The following is a 15,515-nucleotide window of genomic DNA, read 5'->3' as shown; positions in this document are numbered from 1 at the left end:
TAAAACCAACAAAAGGAAGTATTTCTTCACACAACACAGTCAATCTGTGAAACTCTTTCCCAGAGGACGTTGTGAAGGCCAAGACTATAACAGGGTTCAAAAAAAAAAGAAAAGAAAAAAAAGAGAACTACACAAGTTCATGGAGGATAGGTCCATCAGTGGCTATTAGCCAGGATGGGCAGGGATGTAAAACCATGCTCTGAAGTGTCCCTAGCCTCTGTTTGCCAGAAGTTGGGAATGGGCGACAGGGGGATGGAGCACTTGATTATCTGTTCTGCATCCCTTTGAAGCACCTGGCCTTAGCCACTTTCAGAAAGCAGGATACTGCACTAGATGGACATTAGTCTGACCTAGTATGGCTGTTCTGATATTTTAGGAGTACTACTGTTATATATCATTTGTTTTGCTATATTTTCCAGCATTCTGCATGCTATGGTTATAGCATTCCCTCTAGTAAATGTTTTGGTGTTTTGTTTTGTTTTTTAAAGTTTATTTACACTGCTCTTAGAAAGCTTTGTAACAGAGCAATAACAACACTTATTAACCTGACTAGTCTTCTGACATACCCCCAGAAGCCATGAACTACACCTTTACCATCTTTGTTCTCAGCTATTTGGAAGCTGAATGAACAACCAGTGAATTTCATGACAGCTTTTATAAAAAGCTGATAGCCCCTGGCAGTGCAATACCAGAGGCTAGCAGGCCTTACCTCCTTTGTTCATTTGCCTTTTTAAACCACACATTAACATCTACCCTCCTACAGATACTTAGAATCAAGACTGATGCTCAGACATACACCTAGTGAAATGTATGCTATAGTACCTAGAATATTATGAGACCTACAGAGGGTCATATCTGGTCACCGCTTATTCAAGGTTTTAAAAGTTTTGTTTTTAAACTACATTTAAGGTTTCATTCTTTAACTGATTAGATCTTTACAGTTAAATAGTGATTAGAATTTAATAGTTTACTACTGTAGTCTTCCTTTCAGAACTGTAACACACTTTTTATAAAGCAGTGGTCTTAACCTTCACATAGTCAATTATAGTTTTGGCAATTTCCACATTCAATTTAAATACAGAACTTTCAGTGAGCAGAATTTTATTCTCCACTTTCCCTCCTAAAATGTTAGAGTGCTGCTATGTTCTGATACATTGTACCCAAAAAGTTGGTATATTAAGGTTGCAGATGAAGCAACTGGTAGAGATGTCTGAGATCTTTTGCATGAAGAGGACCTACATGAATAGACGTTTGTATTATAATCAACAATAGCTTTTAGAACCAAAGCATTCTTACTTATGAAAGGACTGCATACATATCTATTTCCACAGCTTTTTAGCCAATACAACAATCATTAATTTGGCTTGAAAAACTTAACAGTTTATACAGGTGCTGGGTGTAGTGTTAGCTGTTTCTCTTCTTGAAGAAGTTACTTTAGAAGCAACTGATATTTCAGTGGCTGCTGCAGCAGTCTGGATTTTTGGACAAAGCAACCATGCCTGTGCATTTAAAGCTTTTTGCACTTATTGACAGCAGAGGCCCTGTTCTGTTGATCTTTTATAGGCAGAATTCCCATATTTGACTTTAAATGAGATGCATGATATGATAATACATCACTGCCTCCAAAAATGTGTTAGTTTCAGGAGTCAAGTTTCTCATGCTTACGATACACACATTTTTCTCATTGTTTTATTAAAACTCTTTTCCCCATTGAGTATGTGATAAGGAAGATAAAGAGATTTGAGATAGACTTTCAAAGTTTTTCTTAGTACTTTAGAAATTCAAATAGCTTCTTTTTGAGGGGGAAAACAGTCACTCCAAATGCAGAATATATAGTTTCTTCTTCATTAAAGGGGGTGAAGTTATGACACTTTTTAAACTGAACGCTGAGCATGTACATGTTGCATTGGTAAGAATGCAATGAAGTGAAATGCCCTGAATATTCAGCTACAGGTTTCACTGTACAACAGGAAAGGGACAATGACTGCATCTGCAAGGAACTCAGTAGACATTCTGGAAAGTAGAACACAGAGCCAAACAATTTGGGGGGGGAAGGGAGAAGAAGGGCTGCACATTTATTCTCAAAACAAAAAGTTTCAGAACCAAGATGCATAGAAGAGTTCCCTTTAATTTTTTCCAAAAGCTGAACAGTCACGTTTTGACAAAGACAAGAAGTTTGGGGTTTTTTGTAAAGAAACTATGAGCTCAAAGAAGGAATGGGGGCAGGAAAATCCATTTTTACTTAACACATTTTGTAATAGAGATACTGCACAGGAACAAGAACTGAGTCTAGAAAGACAATCAGAGGAAGGGGTCAGAGATGCAATATACAAGCAAAGTAGTCAGAGTGATGATGAGTATACCTATTAGTTCCATGTTTTGCTTTTTTTCCAAATTTCAGACACACAAGTTACCTCCAACTGCCTCTCTGGCCATTGTTCACTACTGCTTGTCCCTCAGCTTTCCAACTGCCCCTTCTTACCTTGGGAAGAAAACAGCAGTCTTGGGCCTCTGTTCATAAATCCACATTCCAATCTGAGACCTCAGCCCACTCTTTACACATGCCTCTCACACACCCCTTTTGGGGAGCATACCCCACATAGTACTGGACAGACCATTCAGCTCTACTACTGTCCACTGCTGTCAAGGGAACAGAGGAGGATCCCTGCAAGTGTCCAAGCAAAAGGCAGCAGAGTCCAAAAGGTCAATTCTACCATGCTTGGCTTGATGCCACCATGGTCAAGTAGAAGGGATATCCCAGAGTAGCCCCACCACTCTTTCCTCCATTAGATCAAGGGCCGGGGGGGCAGGTTCCTTTCTTACATCTGACTTCCTGTTCTGGGCAATGGAGGGTTTAACACCACTGATGTCATGTCATTTAAAATAATCCAGGATGTTTGCAAAGATGATGTGAGCCTGGATATATCACCACTGCTTCCCCCACCCACTATAGCACCTCTTCATCCACAGCCAACACAAATGTTACTTCACTCCACTGTTGCTCCCCTTAGTATAATTTCCTTCCCCATTCCAGGAGGACCACTCTTCTTTCATCACACTCTAATAGATTAGGGTGGTAGATCCACTCCTACACCATGTCACCGTTTGGTATATAGGAAAGGTGTGTCTTGTTCCCTATAGCCATAGGCTCCATTTTATCTTGAGATAGGAAAAGGATACTCTAAACTTGGCTAGTCTGCTCCTCACTCTGGAAGACATACATCACATATAGATAGCACAGGAAGCTGTGTTTCTGCTTTGGTGTCTGACAGTGTGCATAACACACAAATAAAGCAAAAGCATTTGGAATCCGACAGAGGGTAATGCAGAAGAAAGGGCTAGACACACTGACTTCAATGACAAAACGAAGTGTGTGAGCAGAGGGGCTGAGACACAGCTGGGCTGTTCACACATTAGAAAAGCAATATAGTACTAGGTCCAGTCTTTCTTTGTCTAGTTCAGCAAGTCTATACACCTAGAAAACATGGCTTTTACTTTGTGCTAGCACTGCTCAACTACATCCTATTCTAGCCAAAATAAACCCACTCAACTTTTTCAGCTTGTCATTCATGCAGCATTTTATATAGTTTCACAAGTTAAAAGTGTGATGCATTGACACTTCAGATATAAATTTATTGCTGGAATTACTAATTGTGTCAGAACAAGCGACATTTGAAAAGACAGGATCTGGTTTCTTAAAAGAATACACCTTTACCAACGTGAATGGCTCAGATTTTAATTGGCTTTTGAAGATAACCAGGCTCAAGCCTGGTTAATAGTTAGATGGAGAACTATTCAATAGCTAGTGGTCTAGGACTACTTTATCTTAATTTTACCATAAAAAAGTAAAGGTTTACATCTCTGATGCCTTTCCTGGTGGGTTAATGGAGTTGCTGCTAGGACTTTAAATAAACACAGTAACAAAATGATCAATGACTTGTGGCCATAAGAAAAACAAAAACAAAAAAACCACACACCCACACACACACGCCCCACCCCACCCCCCGTGGTCTTATCAGATCTCAACCTAAGCAAGGTTGGGCCTAATCTGTTCTTGGATAGAGACCAAGAAGAAATAAAGTGTGGAACACTTGCAATTACAACCATTTGATTCTTTGAAAGCCTTTCTGGCTAAAGTTACTTCTCCCCTTTTCAGTTTGGTAATATTTAGGTTTAAAAAAAAAAAAAAAAAAGCTGTATTCAGCATCAGGCATCTCTCTCTATGAAAACATTAATTCTAAATATCCAGTGAATGGTTCTCCATTATCTGGTCAAGTTACCACATAACAAACCAAACCCTTAAAGATGTGGCTGAAAACTTAAACGCACTTACAGGAGAATGAAATTACATTTGTTATTACAGCAAATGAAACTAGCTTTTTTAAAAAAGGCAACCAAGAAATTGTTTTTTTCCTTAAGTGTAGCAGTCATAAAAGAAAAAGAAAAACAACTAGCTAAAACTATTGTGGAAGCTTCCCCATACAGCATTAGAAACGCTCCTCAGTACTGACCTGCAACCCTCCTCCTATCTCAGTCACCGCCACATCCAGTTGTGCAAACAGGGAAGTGTCCACTAGGGACCAGGATTAGGTCAAACTCATTTCCACTTGTGACCAAAACCAGGTTATGAATCTACAGTAGGTCTCCAGAAATGAAGGGGGTTGATGTATTAATTGCCTACTACACACAGACCTCTTAATTAGAGTGGCTCTAGTGAAGATAAAATTTTACTTTTCCAATAGGATATTACAAGGGTAGCTTTACGAAAAAAGCCTACAGAGGCACTGTTTGAGTTGAACACAATGAGGTAGCTTTTCTGTAGTCCTCTAGGTACTCAATTGTAAGGATGCTTCACCATGGGAGCACACTTCTCCAGAGCCCGAAGAAATAGTAATTTACCTATTTTCACCAACTAAAATGGGTTATCTGGAAATGGATGTGTTTACCTTTGTGTTACAGAAGTGAAACAAAACATATTGGGAAAAACTATATATTAATTTCAAAGAGTTACAATACTAAAAATGCAGTGAACCCCCTGCAGTTCTTCACAAGGACTCAAATCAGATTTTTTGATTGGAGCTATGTTAGGTGGAAGTTTGGCATGGAAAGTTAAGAGGTAGCAGGCTACTATATTATAGTCACCACTCTTCACTCTCCTGCCTTTCCCTTACTATGGCAGAAGTCAGTCCATTAATCATGGCTAGGTTGAAGAGGAAACAGGAACAGTTAGCACTTTAACTGAAAAAAGCTGCAAGTCTATGTTTTAACAACTGTGAATAGAATAAAAACAATTTTCAACGAACATTAAAAAGTTATAAACTGAAGCACTGAATATCCAGGAAATAGTAAAGTAGCCTATGCAATCTTAGTTGACTCCTTTGTGTAGCCATGATATGGTCTAATTACATAATCACATATTGGCACAAGAGGGGTAGAAGACATCAGGTAGCCAGTCTGCCCCAGCTTCAGTCCTGTAGTGGATTACAGCCAGCTAGAGCAGGGGGCTGACCTAATTTACATCAGCTGAGATTGCCAGAGAGCACCACACTCTAGCAATCATCCTTCCACCCCCACCTCTTCATAAAAAAGTTTGGAAGGTGGGAGGAGCATTAGTGTAGGAACTGGCTACACTAGCTGGATGACCACTCTCACACTTCTGAATCCTTAGTTGAGAAGATATAGGGGCTTTCCACTGAGTAACACCAGGGGCATCTGTGTGCCATTTTTAATCATAGCACCTATCTTTCTTTAGATATCAAGACTCCAGCAGCATGAGTTACTGGCCCCAAGGAGCTATGTGAAAAGACCTTATTTTTCACACCCAAGGAACTCTCAACCATTCAAATCTTGGGCCATCTGCAAGTACCTTCTCACAGTATCAAGAGTGCACATGGAAACAACTGCCTCAGTTTATAGTGTTTTACATAAAGGTACTTACTGCTGGTAGTAGAGACTGCATGTTTTGATTGGAGTCTGCTATAGTGGCTAGGTAGACCAAGTTTGTATGCAACATCTGCTGATACCTATCAAAATGAACAGAGCAAGACATGTCCAACAGAGAATAAAAAGCTAAGGACAGAACAGTATTTAAATTCACTTCCTTTTAATATACATAGATTGATTTCAGTACATCACTGTACCTGACATTAAGAAGTTATGGGGATAGTTACAGGAATCCCAAGCTTTCCATACTTCCCTGACCTCCTCATGTTTTCACAATTCCCTTGCAAAAAAGTGTCAGTATCTCTCAGGCACATTTTACTAGTAACTACGACTGAAGCAGCAGCAGAGTGACATTGTTCTTGTCTGTTTCATGCCCTGCTCCAGTTTAGCCACTCAGGAAATGTGTTGTGTATGAGCCCATACGTAATCATTTGATGCTGCTTGAGGCACAGGTATTAGCAACAGACAGCTCATTTCTCTCTTCTTCTCATGCACCCAGCAGCAAAAGATCATATAATCAGATTAAGCATCATATAATCAGGGCCCCATGTATTCCACAATTTACCACCGAATTCACCCTTGCTGCAGAATGGTGCTCTAGTGTCTTGGCTTCTTTTTTTTTTTTTTTAAAAGGGAAATTAAGGCCATGTCTATACTGACAGCAGCAAATTAGCTGCTGCCAGATCGATCTTTCTGGATCGATTGAGTGGTCAGTGTAGACCCGCTCAATCGATCAGGAAGTCAACTCAGTAAAACCACCCACTCGAAGCGTTAGCGCTGCATCGACGGGAACAGCGCAGCGCAGTGTAGACAGTGCGCAAAAGGGTAGCAGAGCAGTCGAAGTGAGTTATGCAAACTACTATGCGTAACTACCGCCGAATCACGAGGTAAGTGTAGACCACGGCTAAGTTTCAGCCCTTGGCTTGGTTGCAAAGATAACCCTGAAAGCCAATATCTATGGGGTCTGCAAAAAGCCTGAAACAGTCGTTCAGAGGCATGCACAATCCTAGTCATCTCACTCAGGACTCCATGGCTGAATGGCTGTAGAATCTGGCAATTTTCCACGATACCACAGATTTCAACGTTTTGCTGCAGAATTCATTGTTCAAGAGGAATAGGAATGAAGGGTATTTAATGGCAAGACAGTAAATTAACATGGGGCAGAATTTGGCCCCATTGTGACACAGAGCACAGAAGGCCTTGCAGAGTGCTTCCCCAGTAGCCCAGAAGAAAGATTGACACTTCTGATTTTCACTTACACCTGCTGATGTCACTTATATCTTACACGCAGAGGCACAGGCATAATCCTTAATTGAGGTGGTGCTCACCAGAGATGTGGAGCAACCCAGACAGCAAAGGGAGCTGGCCCACTGGCAGAAAGCAGCTGATGATCACACACCATATCCCGCACTCTCTGGGCCTAGCAGTACTTATAGTTAATGCATTCAGACTCAAGAGGAAGGGGTGATTCAATTAGAAACATTCCAAAACAAAGTGTAAGATCAGTATTGACTCACTCCAGAGGATGATGCATCCAATACTTCTTCACCAAAAACCAGGCTAGTCATGATACATAGTCTTTAAGGCAGAAATTGACTATTTTGGAAGAGTATGAAGTTCTTGGATATGTTTCCAAAATAGAGCCTTCAAAATACTGTCAGCTCGTCCCCCTACTACTTTGAATGACTAGGGAAGGTTTGAAGCAAGCAATCTAAGTCCTCCCCAAAACAATCAAGGCACTGACATATACAACAGAAAAGTCTATACATTTTTGTTATGAAATCCCTTAATTTTTATCCCACCTCACCGTAGGTGTATACTAATAAATTAAAAACAGCACTTCTATATTTCTACAGAAGGAAATGTTAATGATCTTCATATACCAGTTTAAAGTCAAAGGTGCACTATCATTAGCAATGTTTTTGTATGCTCACTAGCACTATTCTCCAGTGAGCAGATTTAAACAGATTGGGTTTCCAGTTAAATTACTGATATCACCAAGGACAAAATACATGGAGATTAAAATCTTACTGAGAGCATTCTGAGGTCTTTCCTTTGTTCTGATAGTCCATTATACACTGAATAAGATGGTTATTTTCATCCAACATCTGAAATAATAAAACAGAAGTTTGCAATAAGTTTCACACCCTTTTGATGTAAGTGAACTAAAAATGAGAGCAATCTGTGCCATCCTCACCACATCATCATCATCATGATTTAACAAGTGCTTTAAGAAAAAAGTTTCTTACTTTGTTTTGAACAGACCATTTGTAGATTTTTTTCCTCCTACTACACTTTTAACCCTCCATTTGGTTTATAGCTTTTAGTTTATGGTTTTGGATTTAAGTCATTGCAATAGTTAAGGCCGCAAAAACATATCCTTTCTAACTCCTACTCCCCCCTTGCCACAATTGCCTATAATTTTCCAAAAGTTTTCATTTTCCAAGTCTGGTTTCTGCACAGAAATTTGTTTTAGATAGCTTAAACAAAAAGCTCCCCCTCCCCTACTATGAAATGCTTGTGTTTAAAAGAATAGCAATAGGTACTGAAATGGCTATGGGCAGAAAAGTGAACTATACTTTGAAATAGACCTCATTGTGGAAAATTAGATTAGATTTGATTAACTTATGAGTTTTTAGCATAATTGCACTCTAGGAACATAAAAAAATTCTATCAACAATTCTCTTTCACATTTTAGAAGTATTCATGATTGTGAATACATGTGTAGCTAACTTTCATTTATGTGACTACAGCATTTTTTCATTAAAACACAAGTTGCATAATTCCTAGTTTTCCCCCACACAAGAAGCTTCTCACAAACTTCTTATGGTGTCCAAGACATCATTTTGGAAGTATCTACAGGCAAATAGTTCTACATGGTGCTATTTCTTTTTTCAATCTTGTTCCTTCCTATCATCTTATGTTTATCCCAAAAGGGGAGAAGAGCCACTGCCAGAGATTCCATTGAGACTACTACTGACTTAGCAATTATCAATTTAATGGGAAGGTGCTCAGATACTACAATGATGGATAGTACTATAAGACTCTAAAACAGATTCCAAAACATTTCCTTTGTAAAAAATATTAAAATTGTACAATTAAGCAAACAAAAGTCAGGGAATGACAGAGTTAGTTTCATGTGCAACCTTAACTGCTGGTGTTATAATTCTGTATTTAAACAGACTATTTTGCAAATACAAGCTATACCTTTTCCTCCTGTAATTTCAGAAACATGTATCTTATTTTCCTACCTACCCCAATTCTTGTTTACTTACACAAGCGCATACCAAGGTAGTAGCAGCACCCAGAACAGTACCTAGAGACACACACAGAGTCCCAAATCTCTGCTCAAACCATAATCCCACTTCCTAAACATGCAAGATATTAAAAAAAAAAATCTGATCAATAAAACTAAATTTAGAAGCTGCATTTTTACTTACCTCACCAATAAGTACTAGACAAAGACTAAAGTTATAAAGGATTACTTATCGAAAAAGTTGAAGTATGACAATTAATCAACGAACACTTCTCTAGTATAGAGTTAGCTGTCTGACCTATTACCCCAACAAGACACACAAAGGGTGCATGTGGGGGATGGGGGGAGGGAAGTGAAGTGCCATAAGATTGAGCTACTACTGTACAACCCCGGGGCCTGAGAAAAAGAGTTCAAATTATTTAGCACACACGCCCAGGAGAGAGAGGGGAGCTAGGGGAAGCACAGAAAACCACTTCTAAATTGATTAGAACTCTTCTCTGTGCCTCTCTCATCCTAGATTAAGTCCTATGAAATATGTTGATGTAGTTTGTACACCAGACAGCGCACGCACACACAGAGTTGCACTCTACAGTTGATTGAAGCTTCACTGTTATTTTAGTAAACACCAACTGTTGACTAAAAGCTGTAAAGCAAGCAGTCCCCATGGACTATTCTCCCTTCCACCCCACACAGGTACAAACCACAAGATAACCGAAGAGAAGAAGCCCCGAAATAATCAGAACAAATCCAGACAGACTGACAGGGGCAGGTCTCAAAGACGCACACAGACCAAGATCACTTGCTGACCCGCCTCCTAGCCCAGAGGCTTTCGCTGGCCACGTAGGAGAGACCTCGTGCGAGGGGACAGAGAGTTTTAATGCACAGTCTCCAACTAGGTCACCCTTGGCCCCCTGCACCTCCCGCCCCCCCAAGGGCCCCTCCACAGTCGCACCCACCCTTCCTGCATCCCTCCCTGGGCCCGTCCTGCGTCCCTCCCTCACCCCCCCCCCCCCACCACCACACACACACACACTCACACACTCGCCCCTAGCGCCCCTCTTCACCCCCTGCCCTCTCGGGCCCAGCCCCCACCAGTCGCCGCCCTCCAGCCCGGCCGGAAGCAGCCCCGGGCCGGCCGGCCGGGCCCCCCTCACTCACTCCTCCCTCCCTCACCTTCTGGATGGCGGCCGGCGTGATCTCACCCTTCGCCCGCTGCCTCGGGGCCGCGAACGCCACCGACATGTCGGGTCCCTGCGCGGAGGAGGAGCCGCCCCCGCCGCCTGCGAGCCCAGCGACGCCCGGGCCGGGGAGGAAGCAGCAGCAGCGAGAGAGCAGGCGGCAGCGAGCCGAGAGAACGTTCACCAGCGCGAGAGGGGGAGGGGGCGTGACGGCTCATGGGGCCAGCCCATCTTGATCACGAAGAGGGGGGGGGAAAGAGGACAGGCCTCCTTACTACTGCTCCGGTCCCTCCGGCCGCGGGTGGCAACTCTAGCAAGACTGAAACGTCTCACTCCGCTTAGCGAGCAGCGGCTCCACTGGCAGGGAGCGGCCGCTTTAAGCGCGCCCGCCTCGTTACATGTCCCCACCCTTCCCCCGAGCGATTATGGTACATTCCTACCTACCCTGAGACAGGGAGCGAGTGGTACGGCCGGGAGGAGGGGAAGCCTGAGGTGCTCTCACGTTACAGGGGAAAACCTAATTCCCCCTCCCTGCCCTCCGGCCTTGGTTGCGCCCACTCATTATGCTCCTCCGAGTGGCAGAGCGAGAACGACGGCGCTAGGGCCGCAGGAGACAGAGCCGGGGCTGTCTTGGAGGCGCGTGATGCTGCCTTTCAGGCGCGCGCCTCCTCCCCGCCCCAAAGCTCCATCGACTCCACTGGTGCAGAATCAAGTCTGCCGTAAAGAATCGGGCTGGCTTTAAAGGCAGACAGCACAGTCTACGCAGATGCTGGGCGCGGAGGGAGGCGGTGGCAGCAGCAGCCCTTTAACTTGTGCGGGCAGGACGCATGGCTTCATTTTGCAACCGATTTACCCATAATTTAGCGTTGCCGAAACCGAGCAACGAAACGCAGCCCTCTAGAGAATTGGATTACGTTGCCAAATCTCTGAAGGCTTCGGACCGCTTCAAATAAAACAGCGTGGTTTAGTTTCTGTACGTACTGGTTTAGCCAGCAAATCCAAGTGCGCTACCACCCGCTGCTGCTTTACTTATAAAATGAAGCAGGGCCAAATCCCGCTAAAACTGTTAGTTTAACGAGTTGCAGAAACAGAACTGCTAATTAACTCTTAGGGCCTGATTCTGCAATGATGCCTGTGTGATGCCTTGAAAGGGTTCCCAAAAACATATACAAATCTATAAAATAAGAGATAATTCTTTACTAGATTAGCAGGAAAGAAAGGATGCAAATATTGTAGGTACAAGTATAAAATGCTAGTTGCAAAGGAAAGCAGAGAATTTCCAACCTACAAGTTTAAAAGATGTTTAAGTCCAGTGCTGTTTGGAGGAGATGCAATCTGATAGATTGTTCTCATAGGCCAGTTCCTTCCTTTACTATTGTTATGGTGGTTGTTTAGGGGGCTCTTTACCTTGTTTCCTTGTTGTGGTTTGGTCAGTGTCTTTTGAGTGGTGATTTCTGCTTGTGTGGGTGACAGAATACATAATACCACACCAATAAGTATAAGTCTGTTCCCACACATTATGTATTGCTCTCGGTTTCTGGCTCAGGTCCCTGGCTCACTGCTTAGATCAGTGTTTCTCAACCTTTTAAGTAGCAAGCACCCACTAACTTCTGAAAATTTAAATAAGTACCCCAACACTCAATTTTCCAAGCTGAGAAATACAATCTTTTTCCCTTTACTGCTGGACGACTCATAAAGCAGGAGAGTTCTGCAATGCTGCCTGTAGCTGTAGCAGATCACAAAAGCCCCTGCTGTTTCTCCCCTCCTTCCTCCATATAGGAGGAATTGTCAACACCAGCCAATCAGGATGGCCTGATAGCGGGGTCATGTGGTATTCTCCTCACACAGGTGGGATCTTGTGAGGTATGAGCAGGCACTAGTGGAACACCAGAGTGGATAGCAGTGCTCCCCATGGCCATCCCTGGGGGGGGGGAGGGGAGAGTGTGGTCCCCTCTTAAGATTTGTATACTGGTAAAATCTGGGGCTGTCATAGTTGTCAATTTCATTGCTCAGCTAGAGCAGTGAAATTGACAAGTAAACTTGTGGGTAGAGCCTGGCTCCAGGACTGGGCAAGCCATGGGCTCTCCGCCTGGCTTTCTGGGCACCGGACTTTGAGCTGAGGAAGGGAGCTGCCACCTGAGCAAATTGCAGGTGGCTGCCGCCTGGCTCCCAGCCCGAGAGGTGGGCAACTGCCACCTGCTCCAAGCTGGGGTGGAGGAGACTTCCGTGCAGGCTAGGACCCGGGAATGTGGGCAGGCTGCAGGCAGCTGCTGCGCATCTTCAAGCCAGGGCGTGGGAGGCTGTCTCTCATCTTAGAGCCGGGGCACAGGTGGCAGCCACCCAGCTGCGAGCCCAGCTCACAAGGCACAGGAGGCTGCTGCCGGGCTCCCATCTGGGAGCTAGGACCAGGCGGGACATGGGCAGCTGCCGCCCAGTTTCCCAAAAAGCCGGCGGCTGCCCCCCACACCAATGACTGCCGCCTGGCATCCCAAGAAGCCAGTGGCTGCTGCTCAGCTACTTAGGACTGGGGTGGCTGCCATCTACCTCCCAGCTAGGAGGTGGGACCGGGCAGGAAGCTGGTGGCTGCTGTTTGCCTCCCAGCTGGGAACTGGGACCAGGCGGGAAGTGGGCGGCTGCCGCCAGACTTCACCAGAAGTCAGCAGCTGCCGCCCGCCTTCCCTTCACTGGGTTTTTCGCCACATACCCCCTGCCTGTGTCTCGCATACCCCTGCGGGGTACACATACCACAGGTGGAGAAACTATGGCTTAGATTACTCTCCTCAAGCCACACTGGTTAACAGTAGCAAGCTGGCCACCACGTGCCTCCCTACCAACCTACTCTCTCCTTCTCAGTCCTACTCTAGGCTGGCCTCTTTCTTCACCACAAGCTGATTGCTCTTCCTAGCTTCCATTCTCCCAGAATTTAACTGTAACTACCCATCAGGCCCTTTTACTGTTTTTTTTCCTCCACAGCCAGTTCCTAGCAGCTTAGAGGCATCAGTCTTTCACATTCCCATGGCACCCCTCCATATCTCTCCCTGGACCTGATTTTCTTTGCTCCCACCAGAAAGGGATTCTCTCTTCAGGTTATACAGTACCTTCTACAGACTTGATGCTGATCTGGCTTGCTGCCCTTTCCAGAAAACCTTTGGCCCAATCCTTTCATTCCAGGGCATTCTAAGGAGGGAGAATAGTGCCTATTAATGAGCCAGCTGCTTCATTACACATCTGTTTAGGTTTTTGTGTGTCACTCAGCACCATGGTATCTCTTTAGTTTCCTTTCCCCTCTCCCAGAGTATTATTATTATTGTGGGAAAGCAAAAATCAGAAAAAAATCTCACCAGCTTCAGAACAAAATGTCAAAAGAGGGAGATTGATAGTCATTCTGCTGTATTCTGGGCATGAGCTCTACACTTATGGGATAATTGCCAAGACAACTCAATGCCTAGATTGACTTTAGGTTTAGAGCAGTGGTACGCAGACCTCAGTGGTTCAGGAACCAAATTAGCAATCAACATCACCCAAAAGAGCCACAGTAGAGTGAATTCATTGTTTCATTAAATATGAATATATAATATTATAGCAAAACAGTATAACAGGGAAATATTTTTTTTATATATTTTATTCTCACAGCAAAATGACTGACCAAGTATTTTATCAACTATGATTGGTTAATAATTAACTAATCAGGATGCTTTTACTGTTATTAACCAAATCAAATCCCATAGTGTTTTAATGTTATGTGCTGCAAAAGACACATTAAAGAGCCACTTGAGTACCCCCGGGTTTAGATATTCCATTCTAAGATATCATGAAAAACTCTAATGGTCACGAGTGCATAGAGCACTATGACCAAATCAGATTCTGAGAGAAGAGAGTGTAGTCACATGGCCAGCTATAGAGACAGCTTGTTTTTTTGTTTTTTTTTTAAGCAGTAAATGCTATTTAGGCCTTAAGAAATAGTAAGGAATCCAGGAGGCTCCGAGGTCAGCAGGCTATCTTGACAATTGAAGGACCGAGGCCATTGATGGATGTAACAGACAAGTCTCCAAAGTGCTTTCTTCTACCCACACCCATAACCTGCTTCAGGGCCCACTATAGGATTCTTTTGTGCTCTTTTAACTGAGCACAACCTTCCAGGGCTTTCTGCCTGGAGGGACTTTTTCTTCAGGAGGTTCCCTCTGCCTTATCTTGCTTCACTTAGACCACAGCACTTCCTACTGCTTTTGTTCCCTCTTCCTTATTGACTGCTGACTCTTTATAGCCCCAGGTGCTGCCCTGCCCTCTTAATTGGCCAAACTAGGAGCACTTGTTCTAGCACAAGGGAGCTGGACCTGCTTCTTTTAAAAAGGCCGGTCATCCTGCAACAGTGTTCGATGCTGAATTGCAGAACTAGATACCATCCACATATTGGTTGCTTTGAACCTATGCTGTCACCTCATATCTTCCCATGCTTTGATATAAATTATGAATACGGTGCGGGGGGGGAGGAATCCCCCAAGGCTCCATCAAATAAAAACCTGAGAAGCAAGTAGTTGCTCATCACAACCCTCTGAGCCTGATCCAAAATAAAGGATTGGAACCATTTCAGTGCATTCCCCTTCATGCTTGTTACATCTCGAATAGGGGGGAAACAATGTCTGGCTGTCAACATTATCAAATGTTGCAGAGATGTCCATGACTAAGAGATCATGCAACCTACCCTTTGTCCCCCAATGCTGTCACAGGTTTACCATAAAGCTATCTACCCCATCTTTAGGATAGTTTTACATTCACAGGGTTAATGGCAAGGTTGCTGAAGGGTTTTCACATTCATTAACAGCAATTGCATCTGATCCAACTGTAAGTTTCTGGAAGACACTAGTCCCATATTTTAAACAGGAGGGAAATATCATCCTCAAACTACACTTAAATAATGGCACAAGCTCATACAGGCAATGAAATAGCTACAGTGGAAGTGTACCACATGTCTCAGAACACATAACAACAACAGGGTGTCTCCTTTATGTCTTTCTTAATGCACTGCAATATGCCTTGGTATTGAAGGACATATGGTACATTTTCTCCTTAATTGTGCATTTCTTTGCTTTTGTGAATTAGTTACAACCTTAACATTATTTAATTGTAATTTTGATGCA

General features: G+C 43.4%; 1 protein-coding gene across 5 annotated transcripts in view; it reads right to left on the bottom strand.

Moving 5' to 3' along the window:
* SS18 (SS18 subunit of BAF chromatin remodeling complex) overlaps nucleotides 1–10,579 on the bottom strand; it is a 57,828-nt gene extending 47,249 nt beyond the window's left edge. Inside the window, exons 1-3 of one of the 5 annotated variants that reach the window (XM_067546414.1) lie at nucleotides 10,373–10,579; nucleotides 7,975–8,051; nucleotides 5,939–6,023 (exon numbers count right to left, since the gene is read on the bottom strand). In XM_067546414.1, the coding sequence (XP_067402515.1) occupies nucleotides 5,939–6,023; nucleotides 7,975–8,051; nucleotides 10,373–10,441 (231 nt within the window). In that variant the 5' untranslated portion in view covers nucleotides 10,442–10,579. Of the gene's footprint in view, nucleotides 1–5,938; nucleotides 6,024–7,974; nucleotides 8,052–9,383; nucleotides 9,850–10,372 lie in introns of those variants that run through there. The other 4 variants (XM_067546420.1, XM_067546434.1, XM_067546411.1 and 1 more) reach the window with 4 other exon arrangements.
* Between the last annotated feature and the right edge of the window lie 4,936 nt (nucleotides 10,580–15,515).

This window comes from Emydura macquarii, unplaced genomic scaffold (assembly GCF_026122565.2).
Source record: "Emydura macquarii macquarii isolate MOO-44397 ecotype Brisbane River unplaced genomic scaffold, CSIRO-AGI_Emac_v2 contig_212, whole genome shotgun sequence".
In the NCBI taxonomy this organism is placed as follows: domain Eukaryota; kingdom Metazoa; phylum Chordata; order Testudines; family Chelidae; genus Emydura; species Emydura macquarii.
This window is presented reverse-complemented; position numbering and strand designations above follow the sequence as displayed.